The sequence below is a fragment of the Dermochelys coriacea genome, chromosome 2 (assembly GCF_009764565.3).
Source record: "Dermochelys coriacea isolate rDerCor1 chromosome 2, rDerCor1.pri.v4, whole genome shotgun sequence".
NCBI lineage: Eukaryota > Metazoa > Chordata > Testudines > Dermochelyidae > Dermochelys > Dermochelys coriacea.
The window spans coordinates 42,485,490-42,501,441 of NC_050069.1; the positions used below are offsets into that span (position 1 = coordinate 42,485,490).

The 15,952-nt window shown below is 40.5% G+C and overlaps 1 protein-coding gene across 3 annotated transcripts in view; it reads right to left on the reverse strand.

The window, feature by feature from the left end:
* The window catches only part of SDC2 (syndecan 2), a 100,979-nt gene that overhangs the window by 15,623 nt on the left and 69,404 nt on the right, over nucleotides 1-15,952 (reverse strand). For 2 of the 3 annotated variants that reach the window (XM_038391671.2, XM_043507566.1), the window contains exon 2: nucleotides 1,350-1,461. In XM_038391671.2, the coding sequence (XP_038247599.1) occupies nucleotides 1,350-1,461 (112 nt within the window). Of the gene's footprint in view, nucleotides 1-1,349; nucleotides 1,462-6,290; nucleotides 6,296-15,952 lie in introns of all 3 variants that reach the window. The other variant, XM_043507564.1, reaches the window with a different exon arrangement.

Below are 15,952 nucleotides of genomic sequence, written 5' to 3' on the forward strand. Positions count from 1 at the left end.
ACTACGTACTTCCCTCTCTGCACCACGAATGGCACTATAAGCTGCTCTCACACACCACCAGGTATATTACTGGGCTGGGCCAAGATTTGTGTGAGGGGAAACTTCTCCCCAGCAATGTAAGCAGTAGAGCTCTATCCATGCATACTCTCTGGAAAGAGTTCAAGAGGACCAGGTTTTCCGTTAGTTTGTTTGCCAGCCATGATCAAGCACGGCCATATGCTACCACAGTGCTTCAGGAAGACAGGGAAAGCAGGCATTAAGCGGCTCAACCCCAAAAGCAAGGCAAAAAGTTTAGTTCAGGTCCAACTAAATTAACAGATAAAATGTACCAATGTAACATTTAGGTTTTGTTTTAGTGTGAATCCAATACTTTTTTTTTCCTAAAAATCCTAGAAGCTCTAGATCAGGAAGGCCTGTCTATCTCAACTGTAGCTTTGGAAAGAGAACAAGACCAGCAGGCTCTTCGGCAGGAGAGGCACCATTCTTGGCCAGCGCTCGACAAGTATGAGTTCTGGCGCTAAAATAGCCAATAGGCTGAAGACCCACTGTCAGATTTGTGGACCTTACTGTGCTGAAGAATATGAATGACATGGGTCCCCAAAACTGATCTCCATGGTACCCCACCTGACACATTTCCCACTTGGATAACCACTCTGTTGCTGGCCTTTCAACCAGTCTCCAGTTCATGTGATGTAATTTATATAGTTGTCACTTAAATCAACTTGTAAAGAAATTGGGTAAGTGTCACTATGTAGAACACCTTAATTGATATCCAAATATAAATATATTCATTGCATTTCTTCTATCCACTAAATTGATGAAATTACATCAGAAAAAGCTATCAGATTTGTTTGGCAATATCTAGACTTCTATTAAAAAGACGTAAATAGATTTATTAACAATATTTATCTGAATGTGTGTGTGGGTACAAGAAAAATAAGACTGGATTAAACTAGTATCCTGCTACAAACATTTAATATCAAAAATTAGGATACCCAATTAGGATTCAAATCTGCCCATGGGGGAGAGAACACCTGTCCAGATCTCTACTTTCTAAACTCTAGAAAGCTCAGCATATTATAGACGAGATACAGGGAAATTCAGTAAAATGATATAGCTATTGAACAAACTGAGTAGTAAAAGCATAAGAGCATGAAGTTAAGATATAGGGGATAAATCTGGAGAGATGCTCAGCACAATGTACAGAGCCAACTGCCCTGGACTCCCAACTAAAGCAATAATTTCAAGGTGATGAATAGCTTTCAGGTTTAGACAGACATTCTTGTACTTACTGAAGAAGAAAAACATGTTACAATGAGACGAAAAAAATGTAAAGAGACATGTCTTACCTGAGCCAGACCCAGAAGAATAATCGTCGTCGTCAATTGGATAGACACCTGATGCTTCTTCAACAGAGCTGTTGTCGAGATACAGGTCTTTATCAGAGGTCAACTCTGCTCTCTGGAAAATAGGTAAGAACGAACCATTAAAAAGGTAGCTACTTATATAATGCAATGTTTTCCTCACTTTTATTCTTATTTCCAAAGCTGATGGTACACTATATCTATTCCCAGAATTGTAGAAGTGTAGGATTGGAAGAGACCTCAATAGATCATCTAGTCCAGTCTCCTGTACTCAAGGCAGGACTACGTAATAACTAGACCATTCCTGATAGGTGTCTGTCTAACCTGTTCTTAAAAACTTCCAATGATGGAGATTCCACAACGTCCCTAAGTTAGAAAGGTTTCCAGTTAGAAAGACAGGTTAAAGTCTGCAAGATGAATTGCACCTAGAAATACTGAGTAAGACAGTGTTGTTCATGGAGCATTATGATATTTGTGGTTAGACAAGAACTGTGCCTACAGAATTATGCTCAGACAAGAGGCTCTGATTCCTTAAGTAGCATGTCTTTCTTAAATACTGGCTCTGTCAGAATACCCATTGTCTCAGTTTTCTTGAGGTCTTCCATCAACTTTCATTATCTTTTCCAATCTTAGATGTAACGTCTCCTCACCAAACTGATCAAGTGGTAAAATGGCTTTGATGATGAAACAAAGTACCAGTAACTTTCTTTAGGTTGATTATAAACCCCAGATTGTGAAACATTTCCACCACTTTGTTCACAGCTGTTTGTGCTAGCAAAAGAGCTTTTTTGATCATTTAGAAAAGTTGCTTACTGCTAATACTACTAGCGCTTCTGTGAAGATGCAAAAACAGAAAGGAAGCAAAATGTTGATTGCCAATTACAAACTAAAATTACATCTCACTGTGAATCAGTGGAAAGTATTATGCACAAAGGCGTAATGTAAACCTAAGTCATGTAGTTTAATTCCAGAGTCTATTGCTCCAGTCTGCGCCCTAACATTTTCTTTTGGCGTTTATTTTAGGCCTAACGATAATTATCTAGCCATTTGAGTCCAAAAGTACTTGATTGATCCCTCTTGAACTACTGAGTAACAGAAAGCAAAAAGCAGGCACGCTGCTGTGCTTTTCTATTCTGCTTTGGAAGCCAAAAATCTTTTAATATTCTAGTACAAATTTTTCCAGGCCTGTTTCTGGAAAACTGTGAAGCACACATTTTGGAGTTTTATTATTTAATTTAAGGACACTTTTGGCAACTGATTCTCCTTCCATTCTACCAAACACCCTTTTGGCACGGTTACCTACTTCGTTACAAATTGTTCTTCAGTTTGAGCTAAAATATCAAAATCTGCCTCCAAGAGGAAAGTGCAAAGGCCAGCCTGACATGGCACAAAGATCCTTTTAGAGTAGGAGGAATCGAAAACCTTGGCCTCTGTGCTTACTCTTTCCAGGATGAAAATGCACCTAAAATTTGAGAATGTGAGCCAATCTAGCTCTTCTCAGGATTCTTTTTACTAGATGGGCTTATTAAGGTAAACTCTACATCAGGAAGCATATCCTCTGATGAATGTTCAGAGGCACTAGAGCTACCTGACAATTCTTCTGGAGGATCTAGGCTAGAAGAGTGCTATCTTATTTTTCTTCCAGGAAGGAGGAGAGGAGTCGTACTGGACTCAAACAAGAACCATGGATTGCAACTTTTATCTGTAGAATTTGCAAATTAATTTGTGCTTAAATATGGCTTGTAGAAGACCCATTCTCAGCAGCCACTTTAATTAAATGGCATTTACTTAAAGCTGCACCAGCCAAGTATATAAGTTGGAGGAAACAGTATGTCCTACAACCACAAGGAGTTCCTTTGCTGCAAGATGTCTCTGGGAAAGTCACCAGACTTCCATTATCCTAGATGACAGGGTGGGGGGGGGGGAGGGAGAAGTAAGAATCAGTTGAAGCTGCATTTCATATAAAGGAACGAGTCTCTGTCACAAGACAGACACACAACCTGCTACTGATATGATTGCCGAAGAGGAACAGATCCGTTTTCATATGCCTTTCTTTTTGATTTTTCAGCCATACCATACTATGAAATACAAAAACCATGCAGCACAATGTAACGAATGACAACATTCGATAGTGTGAGTAGCAGAATGGAGAATGATTAGCAGAAAGGAGGATGAGAAACAATGGAAGGTTCAGCTCATCCAAGCTTCAAAGCATCTTGAAAAACCATCAGCGTATCCTGCCTGTTCTGGCTCCTGCTAGGGACAGCTTGAGTGATAATCCAGCTGTCCATAGACAGAAGCCACCGTGCATAAAAGACCATTCTTCGATCTTAGAGAAAAGTGGCAGCATATTTCAAAAGAAAGTGCTGCCAATGACTATGACTAAGACTAAGCAGCAACTAATTCTGCAGCAGAAAATATACGCAATATTATTTAAAAAAAATAAAATAAAAAATCAGAAAGTGCAAAAATCCAACAGCATCAAACTGAGAATACTTAAAGATTTACCTGTAACTTTATTACATGGCAAATGTTGCCATACAAATTGGTTTCTTTTCAAAACAAACTGGTGAGAAACACAAACACAACACTAGAGAGGATGGGAATTGGTTTGTATAAAATAAGAAACAAACAACCCAAACTTGTGCCCAGAACTTTTAATGTTAGAAAAAGCATGGGTAACTTATTTTTCATTTTTTATTCCCCACTTCATTTCCTGGTTCTGGCTGGAATCAGAAGCAAAAGTAGTTTAATTCTGCAAGAAAAGCTGTTCTGCTAATGCTTCTAGCCTCACTGGAAGCAGGAAATACTGTAAGTCAATCACGAAAGCTTATTCTGATGAGATTTCCTGCCCAATTTTGCAGACCCCATCCAATGTTATATAAAACATCCAAACATTTGAGTGCTTTGCCAACCAAATATTCTAATTACCATATGGCTTCCCCCACCTCCTGGAATAATATTTTGGCTGCCAATATTTTGAGGACTAGTACAGCTAGAAGCTAACGCTTTATACCCTCTGAATGCAGAGAAGATCGAAAAAAGCAAGATAGTATTAAGCAGCAATTTTAACTTCATTATATTTTATTCTGCTAGTGCTAGAAATGCCAATCTAAAGCACCTTATAAATACTCAGCATTGTGGCAGGGTATACAAACCCCACCCCAGGCCAGACAGGGTTAAAGGACAGAACTGGGCCCAGGTAGCCCCACCCCTTCAGCCCTGCAGAGCATGCGCCAACTAGGTTGAAAAAGGAGCAGTCATGCTCAGAAGTGGGGCGGCTGGGGAGGAGGACACACCTGCCCTGAAGGCTCCTGACAAGAGCACCGGAGAAGCTTCCCTGAGGAAGTAAGGCAATTTGCTGAGCGCGGCTGTGGCTGACAGTTTGGTTACCTTTTGTTTTTCTTCTTCACATTATCTGGGACTGAAAGCGAGGAGAGAAAAGCAGCGATGGGAAGTGACCCTGGGAGTGTAACTCAGAGGGCACTTTCAGTGGCCAGAGAGGTGGAGTGGGTGGAACTGGGCTCCCCTACCACTGTCCCCGTGACAGGAGGGGCTCACACAGCCTATCCACCACACTTCTGAATAGAGGACCAGGACCCACCAGAAGGAGATACTAAGTACACTAATCACTGGGCCACCTAACTCACCAAGGACTATTATAAGCACCTTGATATTCAAGTGTTTGTGGATGAGCACCAATAACTTAACAAGTAAGCTTTTGTAAGTACTGGTTCTGAACCAGCTCACTCAAAGAAAAAAATGGTTTCCTGTAATAATACTACACACTGTACAAAAAGCTTTAGGTTTCAGGGAGTCCCAACTAGTTTACATCAAATTCTGTGATGAATGGGCCTGCACTTGTTTTGGATGAGGAAAGAGATTCTTGATCCAGCTATTGTTTCCCACTCAAACAATTCTTCTCTAATATAAAACTTTGGCAGGACATTACCCTAGTGTTAACTCTGGGGCCCTAGGATCTCAAGTCAAGGGAACACGGTGCATCAGATTTTCTAAAAGTGGACTGGCTATTTGTAGGAAGAGGAAATACAGAGCGGGATAGGGTCACTCACTAGACCACCATAACATAAATGGTTACCTCTGATCACATAGCTACCTATATAGTTATATGCATCATGCTCAGAATTCAAACACAGAAAACATTTTTAAATTTCAATATCTAGCAAAAAAAGTATAGCAACTAACATCAAGGTTAGACTTAGTGAAAATAGAACTTATCCTTAAAGCTAAAATAATTTTTCCAGGGTCTGATATGCCTTAGATACTTCATGTGACCAAAATGAATGTCAAGTGCAGAAGCAGCAATCATCTCACAGTTTTGTTTCATGCAGTGAAGGCCTCTTATTGCAGAGTTGTACAATCCAAATCTCACTAGTTCTTTAAAAGTTTGGCCTTTGTAGTAACTATTTCCTTGGCTAATATTTGAAACAATTGTTGACCCCGACCTGATCTAGGAGGGTTTGCAATTTTGGGTAAAATATAATCTATCTGCTAATCAGGCTTACAGAAATAATAATGGAAATTATTGACGCTATAAAAGCAAGTAGAAGAATCAAGATGTATGTATGAAAAATAGGTTTGGCTATAGGTCTTAAGCATTAAGTGTTAAGGGCCTAGTAGAAGCTGGCAGTTGCTATAAGATAGCATGGGCATGTTGCTTGACCACAAGTTACAGAATGATGAACTTGACTTAAGGTAATAAAATTTAGCAATACGTATTTTATGTTTGTTTCAAAATGCATCTGGTGATAAACAGGCAAACCACAAACAAGCAGATTTTTTAGGGGCTTTTTTGCAAGAAGAACTCACTGCCTGCTTTGGTGTACTAGTAGAAAAGGGACTGACAAAGGTTTGGTTAATGGTCAGAAACATAATTATGGTCAACCGTAACACTTCCCAGAATACCAGATCTCAATACAGGGCTGTGACTTGACTTGATCGGTTCTGATCCCAGCTGTATGTGGGTGGAATGGGAAGAGGTGTATAAAAAGGTTGTCAAGACCAGCTGTGATACTGGGATGGTGACACAGAACCACCAGGTAGGAACCTGGCCCAGCACCTTCCTCTTGGGGGTGATCTCTTCTTAATTTTACTTCCATCTTTGTTTCTAGTGGTCTCCATAAAGTGGTAAGTACACACAGTAAGTATGAACAATCCAGAAAACCATTTTATTGTACTTATCTTATTCTTATACTTATCTATTTTTTTTTATTATTTCACTTATATTTGTCTATATTAAGTAAAGTTCAAAGCTTGTGTGCATGCACTGCACCAACTCATCTTCTTAATTAACGAAATAGCTGCATGAATAAATAACTTGTTTGTGAAGTGGACATTTTCTGTAATATTTTTTAGGATCCCATGTGCACCGCAGTTTCCCTCTATACATTACATTGCTATTCAATGGAGTGGGGGGGAGAGAAGGACTAAGTTTGCTCTCAGGGTGGACTAAGAGACATATGTGTGCGCGCTTGTGTGTCCGTCCATTCATCTGGGTGGAATGAATAGAGTGGTTAAAGAATTAGTTGAAACTGACCTAGATCAACACAGAGACCCGAGACACAATGCAAGCTCAAATGACTAATGAATGAACTTAACAGTGGGAAGCACCAGCCGGGGGGGTTGTGAACACAGCATGGGCCGGCCTGGGGAATAAAGGACTGAGCTATGACCAGGAGAGGATAGAGCTGCTTGGGCTCTGGCAGAAGTTTGCAACTCTCATCTGGGACTGACTAAAGAAGTCACAGAGAGACAGAGCTTGACATGGAATTCACTACAGCAGAGGTTCTCAAAACTGTGGTCTGTGGACCATCAGTGGTCCACAAGCTCCATTCAGGTGGTCTGGGGATAGTTCCCTCTAAGGTGCACACCATGGCAGCCGCACATGAGAGAATGCACAGACATGGCTCCACTAATTAGGTGCCTGGACCCTGGAGAAGACGCACATGTAAAGCGAGGTAGTGGCCTTGGGGAGGAATAGAGGGTAGCTGGGAGGGAGCTGTGGGGGTGAGAAGTGAGGGTGGGGGGAATTTGGGACATGCAGGGCTGCAGTGGCCAGAGAAAGAGACGACTTTCCCCAGCTCCAGGGCTGCGGCTGAGGGGGAGACAGCCCTCCTTCCCAGCCTCAGCTCTGTGGCTGCTGTGGCAGGGGAGACCACCCAGTCTTTCCCAGCCCCAGGTTGGGGGGTGCTGCGGTGGAGGACAGAGAGGCAGAGGCTCCCCCCCACCTTCCCAGTCCCAGCTTGAGGGCTGCCGCAGCGGGGGCAAGAGAGCACAAAAACCTGAATTATTAAGGATTTTTTTTAATATAGCACTTTTATCCAAAACGCTTTACAATGGTTAGCTAACGGTACAGACAACATTTGGAAAGATCATTAAGTGGTCCGTTGAAACCCTCAGCAATTTTCAAGAGGTCCGCGGAAAAAAAGTTTGAGAACCACTGCCCTACAACTTGGCTGGTGGTTTGCTCTGGCTTAACCAGAATGGGCTATGCTTTAACCTTTCTTTCTCAATGCTAACCTAAGGACTTCCAATGCTGTGTATTCCAGCTGACTAATAAATCCTACTGTTTTGAAAGCACTGTTTGGGTCTCACTCCAAACACTTGCTTGGATGCATTAGTCCTTGAAGAGCCTGCAAGTCTCTGCCAGGAGTCTGTCTCAACTGGGCTTGCTGAGTAGAGCTCAGAGTGAAGCCGGCTGATCCAGAGACTCCAGTCTAAGAAGCAATAAGGCTACAAGTCCTACCCTGAAGGAGAAGTGGGACTCCTTGGAATCCTGCCACACTGAAAGAGCTGTTCCAAGGGACTGTTTAAAAGCTGAGGCATAGCCCAGATCCTGTGGGTCCATGACACTTATTTGTGACAGGTGCACTTTGCACCCTACATTGATCCCAGGCTACACAATAGACATGTCACTTATATGCAACAACATTTCCAGAACTATTAAATATACTTGGCAACTATACTTGGCAAGGATGTTCCTTTTATCAGGTCTTTAATCTAGCCCTGAAGCCACAGAAAATGCTTATTAAACCCCGATTGTGATTTCATCCATCAGTTGTTACCCCCACTTACGTTTATATTCCAAGGATATATGTTACAAAACCCCGTGGCCTAAATAATTAAACATATTACAAGCCAATGATCATTGGAGCCCAGTTTGGTTATTGAATTACCTGGAACACATCTAAAACTAGTGATTAACAATCTATGTACTAGATCAGTGGTGAGCAACCTGCAGCCATGAGACATTTGTTTACATCGACAGTCCAAAGGGACAGCCGCCCGCAGCTCCCAGTGGACGCAGTTCGCTGTTCCCGGCCAATGGGAACTGCGGACCGTGGATGTAAACAAATTAACTATCTCGCAGCCCACGAGTGGATTACCCTGATGGGCTGCATGGGGCCAGCGGGCTACAGGTTGCCCACCACTGTACTAGATACTTCTGTTCCAAATACGTTGAGTTTGTAAATCTGAAAGTTGTTAGTTCATTATAAATCATAAAAATTTTATTGGAATAAATAGAAACATAAAAATAAATTATTTTATTTTATTGGAATCAGATTGTGGCAGATAAGTATTTGATAAAAATCCTCTCCCTGTCTCCTGTACAAAGAAGAGAAAGTAAAAAGAGGGTTTTCTAGTTCATTGTTTCTCTTGTAGAACACTTATTAAAATTAGGGCTGTAAAGTTTGAAAAAAAGCTCTTCAAAGCAATAGAAGGAAGATGAAAGGAAGATAAAGAGTCATTAGAAATGAAAAACGTTTCCTACTTATCCTAATAGACATTCACTTCTACAATACTGGTGTTGCAGACAGTTTTCCCCATGTATTGGAGGTAGGCAACAGCTCTATTTGACTACTAGTGTCTTAGAACATTTAAAGCACGTTGGACTTTGAGTGCTATGGCAATGAACAAGTATGACACATAGTGGGAAAAACTATTTACAGATGCACTCAAATTTCTGTTCTTTTTTGGTATAACTTTGGGATATAGAATTTGAAGTTTGCAGCAACATTAATTAATGATATTGTTGCTCCTCTTTGCAGATTGAAGTGTTTTATATGTAATCCCATATGACCATGGTCAAAACAGCTTGAAGAAGTGATATTATGTCACAGTTTCCAAGTCACACACACTAGAAAGATGCAGGCATGGTAGTCATAGTACAGTTAGAAATATGTCATTGTGTGTGAGAAAAAGAAAAATGACGACAGACTTTAGGCCCTCGGGGTCTGTCCTCTACACGCTTGTATACAATAAGTTATTTTGTGAAACCAATTGAAACTTAGGTAGTGTACATTTTCTGGTATTTGGGAGAGATGCAGGGAACATGCTCATCTGAAAAAGAAGGTCATTACAGAAAAACTGTCCCTGCACTTTAAGGAGCTTCCCTTAATGCCTAAAGTTCCACAATCCATATCCAATGAGTCATTACAAAGCAGCTTTTGATTAGAAAGAAGCATTTTCTTTAGGCAAATGATTATATCTTGCATTTGTATCAAATGCATGATTTTGAACCATTAATGAGGCGCTGTCCGTTAAAAGTAACTTTGTCCTATCCATATAGATGCCTTTATTTCCTTGAAATGTTGACGGCACTGTAGCTGGCTCAGGCATAAGGGAGAGGAATACTACAGAAAATAATCTTCTCCTAAGATCTTTGCCCCAGACACAGTGAAATTTATTGAGCATTCACTCCCCTCCTCATTGTAGAGCAGAGGCAACAAAGGCCCAGGACAACTGTCTGAAAAACGTCTCTTCTAAAGGGGATGAATAGCCCTCAAAAATCTAATTAGAATTCATTTCTTCATCTTCCAAACATTCTGTAGTACCACTTGAACATAAAGTATTGACAGATTAAGTTCCTTAAGACAGGGACATCTTGGAATGTATTGCACTGTGCTTAGCACAATGGGGTTTTGATCCTGACTGGGGGGGGGGGGAGGAGGGAAGCATCTTTGGTTTTTTATTGCAATATTTTACTAATAAGGTAAACAAGGTATTTAAGTACTTCATATGGAGATTCCACTTTTTTCCCCTTGGTCATGCTGTTCGCCCTCCCTACATAACTGGGCAAGCACTGGAATAGTTACAATAAGGCTGCTCTGGGGAACAAACAGTCTGCAGAATTGTGGTCATAGTAAGATATACTTTTCATAGCAGTGAGCCAAAGATTTGACAGGTACAGGTCTTACAGTAACAGACATTTGCCCATATCATATAGAAGCTTGCACCTGCACTTACTGTACCCCTGCTGCAGTTATTATCCACCAGTTTTACCTAATAAATGCGTTATAAATAGCCTAATAAAACTTCTCAATGCCAGATTAATTTTCTGTGCCAGCACTATTACATATCTCTGTGCAAAAAGTTGAAACACTGTCCTGTGATACGAACTAGTACTGAATTTATTAGGCTGCCCCTCAGTTCTTCTGATTAGACAAGAAGTTTTGACTTAGAGTAAAGAGCTTATTTTAAAAGTGCTTTAAAATGGATGCCATTTGCAGCTTTTCCTTATGTAAGCAATGAAACAATAATAACTCAGCATTTGTATGTCCATCAGCCCTAGAACTGTAACTGTGGTATTTGCCCGTGGCAATGAGCACGCAGCCTTGGTGCCGAAAAGTATTTTGGACTAAAGGCTGGTTTGGCTCTCTCGTCCAGAGTTACTATATTGTCTAGAAAATATGCCAGAAAGATTATTCACGCTCATTGTTTCTAATATAGAACTTTCTGATGCTGCATAAAAACTATAGCTTTGAGCCCTGAATCTCTCACTGCAGATAAAGAAACAGTATGACTGTCTCTGGCTGCTGAAAAAAAACCCTGGAGCCCAAAATAAACAGAATTACTGAAAGTCAGTTCCACTCCAGGTGGTAAAAGGAAAAGACTTAAAGATGTAGGAGTCAGATAGGAAATATAAAAACTGGACCAAATCTCTAAATCCAGTCTGAATGATCACACCCGTTTACACACGGTATCTCTGTTTTATTTTTATGAAATATATAGAAAAAACAATAGAACCAGTTGCCAGATTGTTTTTAGTAACTAGAAGTATAGTTGATAAAGGCAGAATTAATACAGAACAAAAACATGACTGCACCAAAGTTTCTTCAATCTGATGGCTCAAATTAAAAAGAGAGCAACAAAAGCATCTTGGGCACTTAAGGTGAAATTTTTCAAAGGCAGAAAGGGCATTAGGGCACCTCACTGTTCTTTGTGCCTTTGAAAATCTCCCCATAATGTATAAGTACTGTATAGTACCTTATATAATGACAGGACTTAAAGAGATAATATTTATCCATGCTTATATGACAATTGCTCCTCATATGAAAGTTCACAGATCCTGAAAGTAGGTTTTTGACCTGTTTGCAGTTTTAGGAGCAGAACTAGATCTGCATCAAAGACAGAAAGGGGCACCTCCTCCAACCACTAACAATCTGCCCAGTATGAGGTAACTTCCATTGTTAAAGCTACTGTGTTCCACCATAGCAAGGAACCAAAACAGCTAGAAGGGAAGCTGTGTGTCACTTAGATTTAAAAGGCATGTCTACACTTGCCATTTAAAGCTGAAAAAGTCCTTTTTTTGCGCAAAAACTGTGGGAGCGTCTACACTTGCTTTTAAGGTAATTCCCTTCTCTTCATGTGCCAATATATATTTATGCCTGTATCTGTAATTTTCACTCCATCTATCTGAAGAAGTGGGTTTTTTACTCATGAAAGCTTATGCCCAAATAAATCTGTTAGTCTTTAAGGTGCCACCGGACTCCTCGTTACACTTGCCAATGACTTTTTGTGGTAAAACTTGGAAGTTTCACCGCAAAAAGAAAACCACCTCCACGAGAGGCTTACAGCTCTTACCGGTAATGGTTTTGCGGTGATGTGCAAGTGAAGACACATTCTTTCTGTTTACAGAGCTTTTAGCCTCCGGAAGATATTCCACTGTGCCTAGGTGACCGCTCTGGCCAGCAGCTCTGCTGCTCTGATGCCAGGTAAACAGACATCCACCCCTCCCCCTGTAAATCCCCCAGAACTTTGAAACTCCCCTTCCTGTTTTCTTGGCAGGTGCTCACTTATCTGACCCCTGCTCCACGGAGCAAACGATCCCCTGTTTGGAGCAATGCTGAGCTACTAGAGCTGATCAGTGTTTGGGGAGAGGAGGCTGGACAGGGACCCAACATGCCCCGCAATCACACACACTCCCCTTCCCACAAGACCTATCGTCAAAATAGAGAGAGCTGCACTGTGGGATAGCTGCCTTCAGTGCGCTGCTCTCATCAGCAATGGAAGTGCTGCAAATGTAAACACGCTCTGATGCCTGTGGAAGTAAGTGAGAACAGAAACCAGTACTTTTCTTTTCCCTATCACCGGTGAAACTGACAGAGCAAAAACTCTGCAAGTGTAGACATAGCCTAAGTTGCTGAAGAGAATGCAAACAGGCTTTACTTCGGTTGAGGAATCTGATCTCTTGTTCTAAAATCAATTTGCCCAGGATGGACGAGATCCTAGGGCCTTCCTATTAGAAGGAAGAAAGCAATCAGGTAAGAATGGACAAGTTTTTCTGTTCTCCTGCACAGATTCTAGCAATGGGATTTGTCATCACTAAGACTTCAAGAACAGACAGTATCCTTCTCGAAGACCATGACTCTATGGGAATACTCAGGAAATTTAGGCAAATCAGCTAAAGATGTGAAATCAATGCACCTAAAGATAAAAGCATGTTAAACCCCCAAGGGATGCTCTCATTCAGGAATAAAGTGAACTTAATTCTCTGTAACAGATTATACATGGGTTGATGGCTGTTCTCATGTTTGTTCTCTTCTGGCAGTTGCTGAAGCTAGGCAAATTTGATCAGCTATTGAATAACCTTTCTGGTCTCTGTGCCCAATTTGGTGTTTGCCTAGCTGACAATCATTGACTGGCTGGCCTGAGACCCTGTATATGGATCTGGCTATGTGTTGCAGAAGATGCTCCGTACACACATTCAATTATGTGGAATTTGCAAGAGAAGCAAACCTTTGCCTTCCCAGTTTTTTCGGTACTTGTCTGCCATTATTACCCATTACAAAATGCTGTTGCACCTCAGGGAAAGAGGCGCATCTTCCAGCTGGGGAACCTCTAGGAAAAAGTCCCACAGCCTACCTACACAACTAGGCAAATAAAAACTGATTGGATTATAGGATTCAGAATTTTTTTTTAAATTTTATTATTATTATTGGAAACAATTACAAGTTTTTCAACGTTCTGTGATGGGAAATCTTGAAAAGCCTGCAACAGCTAAAGAGGCAGAAATTAACTGGTTTGCTTGGGTGGGGGGAGGGGGTGTCACTTTTCCCCTTATTAGCTAGGTATGTAGACCCATAGGTTAAGATCAATTAGCATTCCTACCCAAAATAAAAATTACCTGTGTGTGCTAGAGGGAAACAGCAATGCAATATGTTAACTGAAATAGATCACATTGTTGAGCTGTTGATGTAAAATACATGTTAATACATTTCTTCATACTTCTAGAGATTCTGCACTGACAGGATTTTTTTTAAATCACAAACAGCCTAGAATTGAGTACTATAGCTTAGCTGTCTCCTTTACCTTGCAAACTCTAAGGTTGCTTTTCAGCCAAGCATACAACACAACAATTATAGCATTCCATGTAAAAGCATAACGTTAACATTAAGTTTCCCTGACAATCCTTGAATTAAAATGCTCAGAGCCCCTGCAGTACTTTCATTCAAACCATCATCAATCAGTGTTGAGAAAAGTTTATTCTTCAACTGTGCCTTTGACAAGGCTGGAGTATGAGCAGTCCTCTCTGAAGAAGCTAGAACAGGGAAGCTACTTTACAGAGATTAACTGTAATTCAGTTTCCAAAGTGTTACTCCAGTTTGAAATTTTAAAGGACAAGTTGCTGAACAATATGCGTCAGATTGATTTGCCTCACTTAGCATAGCAATTTTCTGCACGTTTTCCAAAAAGCACTGATGAGTTTCACCCCAAAATAGAATGAAACACACCATGCAAATTGTTGTCACATATCAAAAATGTTAATCAGATTTTAAAATACAGATTAGCCCTTGTGCACACAGGAAAAATCGAAGGTGTAGATGTGACCCAGACACTAATTTAATACCTTTTAAAGTACTGAATGAAGATGCTAACATCTCTTTATAGTACCAAAGTGCCCACCTGAGACCAGTGAGAGGGGCAGGCAATTTTCTATATATAATTCAAATGCACATACCTGCCTTCAGTTAGTGGTTTTGAATGTAATGTGCATCAATTTTGCTACCCTCCTCTGGCTTTGCTGATCCTTTTTATATCATTCAGAATAACACTTATATTTCCTTACTGTTCTAGAGAATATGTCTGAATGATTAAAGCTGCCAGGGTAACCTCTTTGGCATGCATGCCAATAACTCCCCACCTAATAGCCTTTCCTCAGCCTCACCGCCCTGCTCCACTGGCGATTACTACAATCCCTTGGAGTGGTCAAATTACAGGGCAGCCCCCATGGAAACCTATTTGGAACTGCTGAAGCTCATACCAAAGAATGATGTTTTTAATACAGATTGTTCTTTTTAAAGCCTTACAAAAGCAGCTGTAATCAATCGTACCGGGGCACTGCAAAAATCTACCATTTTCAAAGCCCTGTATTGATTCTTTTCCGGTTCATGGTTTTCAAGAAAATAACCCCATGCTAAGAACTACGAATCAATTTTCCAGACTACGCTAACATGAAACAATCCAAATTAAAAGATATTTTTGTAACAAGAGAAATAACAGAAAAACCCACATATCAGCTACAAAAATCCCAGTTACATCCCTTCACGTAAGTGGGGGGGGGGGGAGAATAAAGCCAGAGTAGCCGAACAAATTCACTAATTAAATACTGATTAAATCTCAGTGGTATTGTAAAAACTGTGTATTGTCAAAGGATATGCCAGATTCTGCTTTGAAAGTTTGAATTTCTAATTCTTAATTTGTAGCACAATAGGAAAATTTGTTTAGCTGAAAGTTTCCTTTCTTTGAGAAGTAAGATCCACAGATCCATTACAATGGGTACTTAAATCTGCTTGCAGTTTGTGACCGAATCAGGGCTGGCATGCACGAACAACAGGGGAAAGTCCATTCCCTGAAGTTCCCCTCACTCAAGAAAACTTTCACAGCAAGATTAATTCCACTTTGTTTGCCTACATTAAAGTTAGCTAACACAATTTATAAAGGAAAAAATAAATTTCTCCTACTGCAGAGCATGGGATAATTTCCCCTAACTAACTAAAGTTGAATCTTTGGGTATCAACTGGATAGTTGTATTCTTGATGATCCATTTTTCTCCAGGGTAGACTAGACCCTGTGGACCTTATTACTCAAATAACCATCAAAATACAGAAAGAAAAAGATCGCTGGTCTTCTAAGAAAAGCTGCCACTGTGGATAGACATTCTGTAAAGACTTGATGCATAGCAGTGAGGCCAAAGGGGAGGACCATGTATCAGAAATGGTCCTACCCTATGGTTACACAAAGATACTTCCTGTGTGATGATCTTATCAAAATATGAAAGTAAGTTT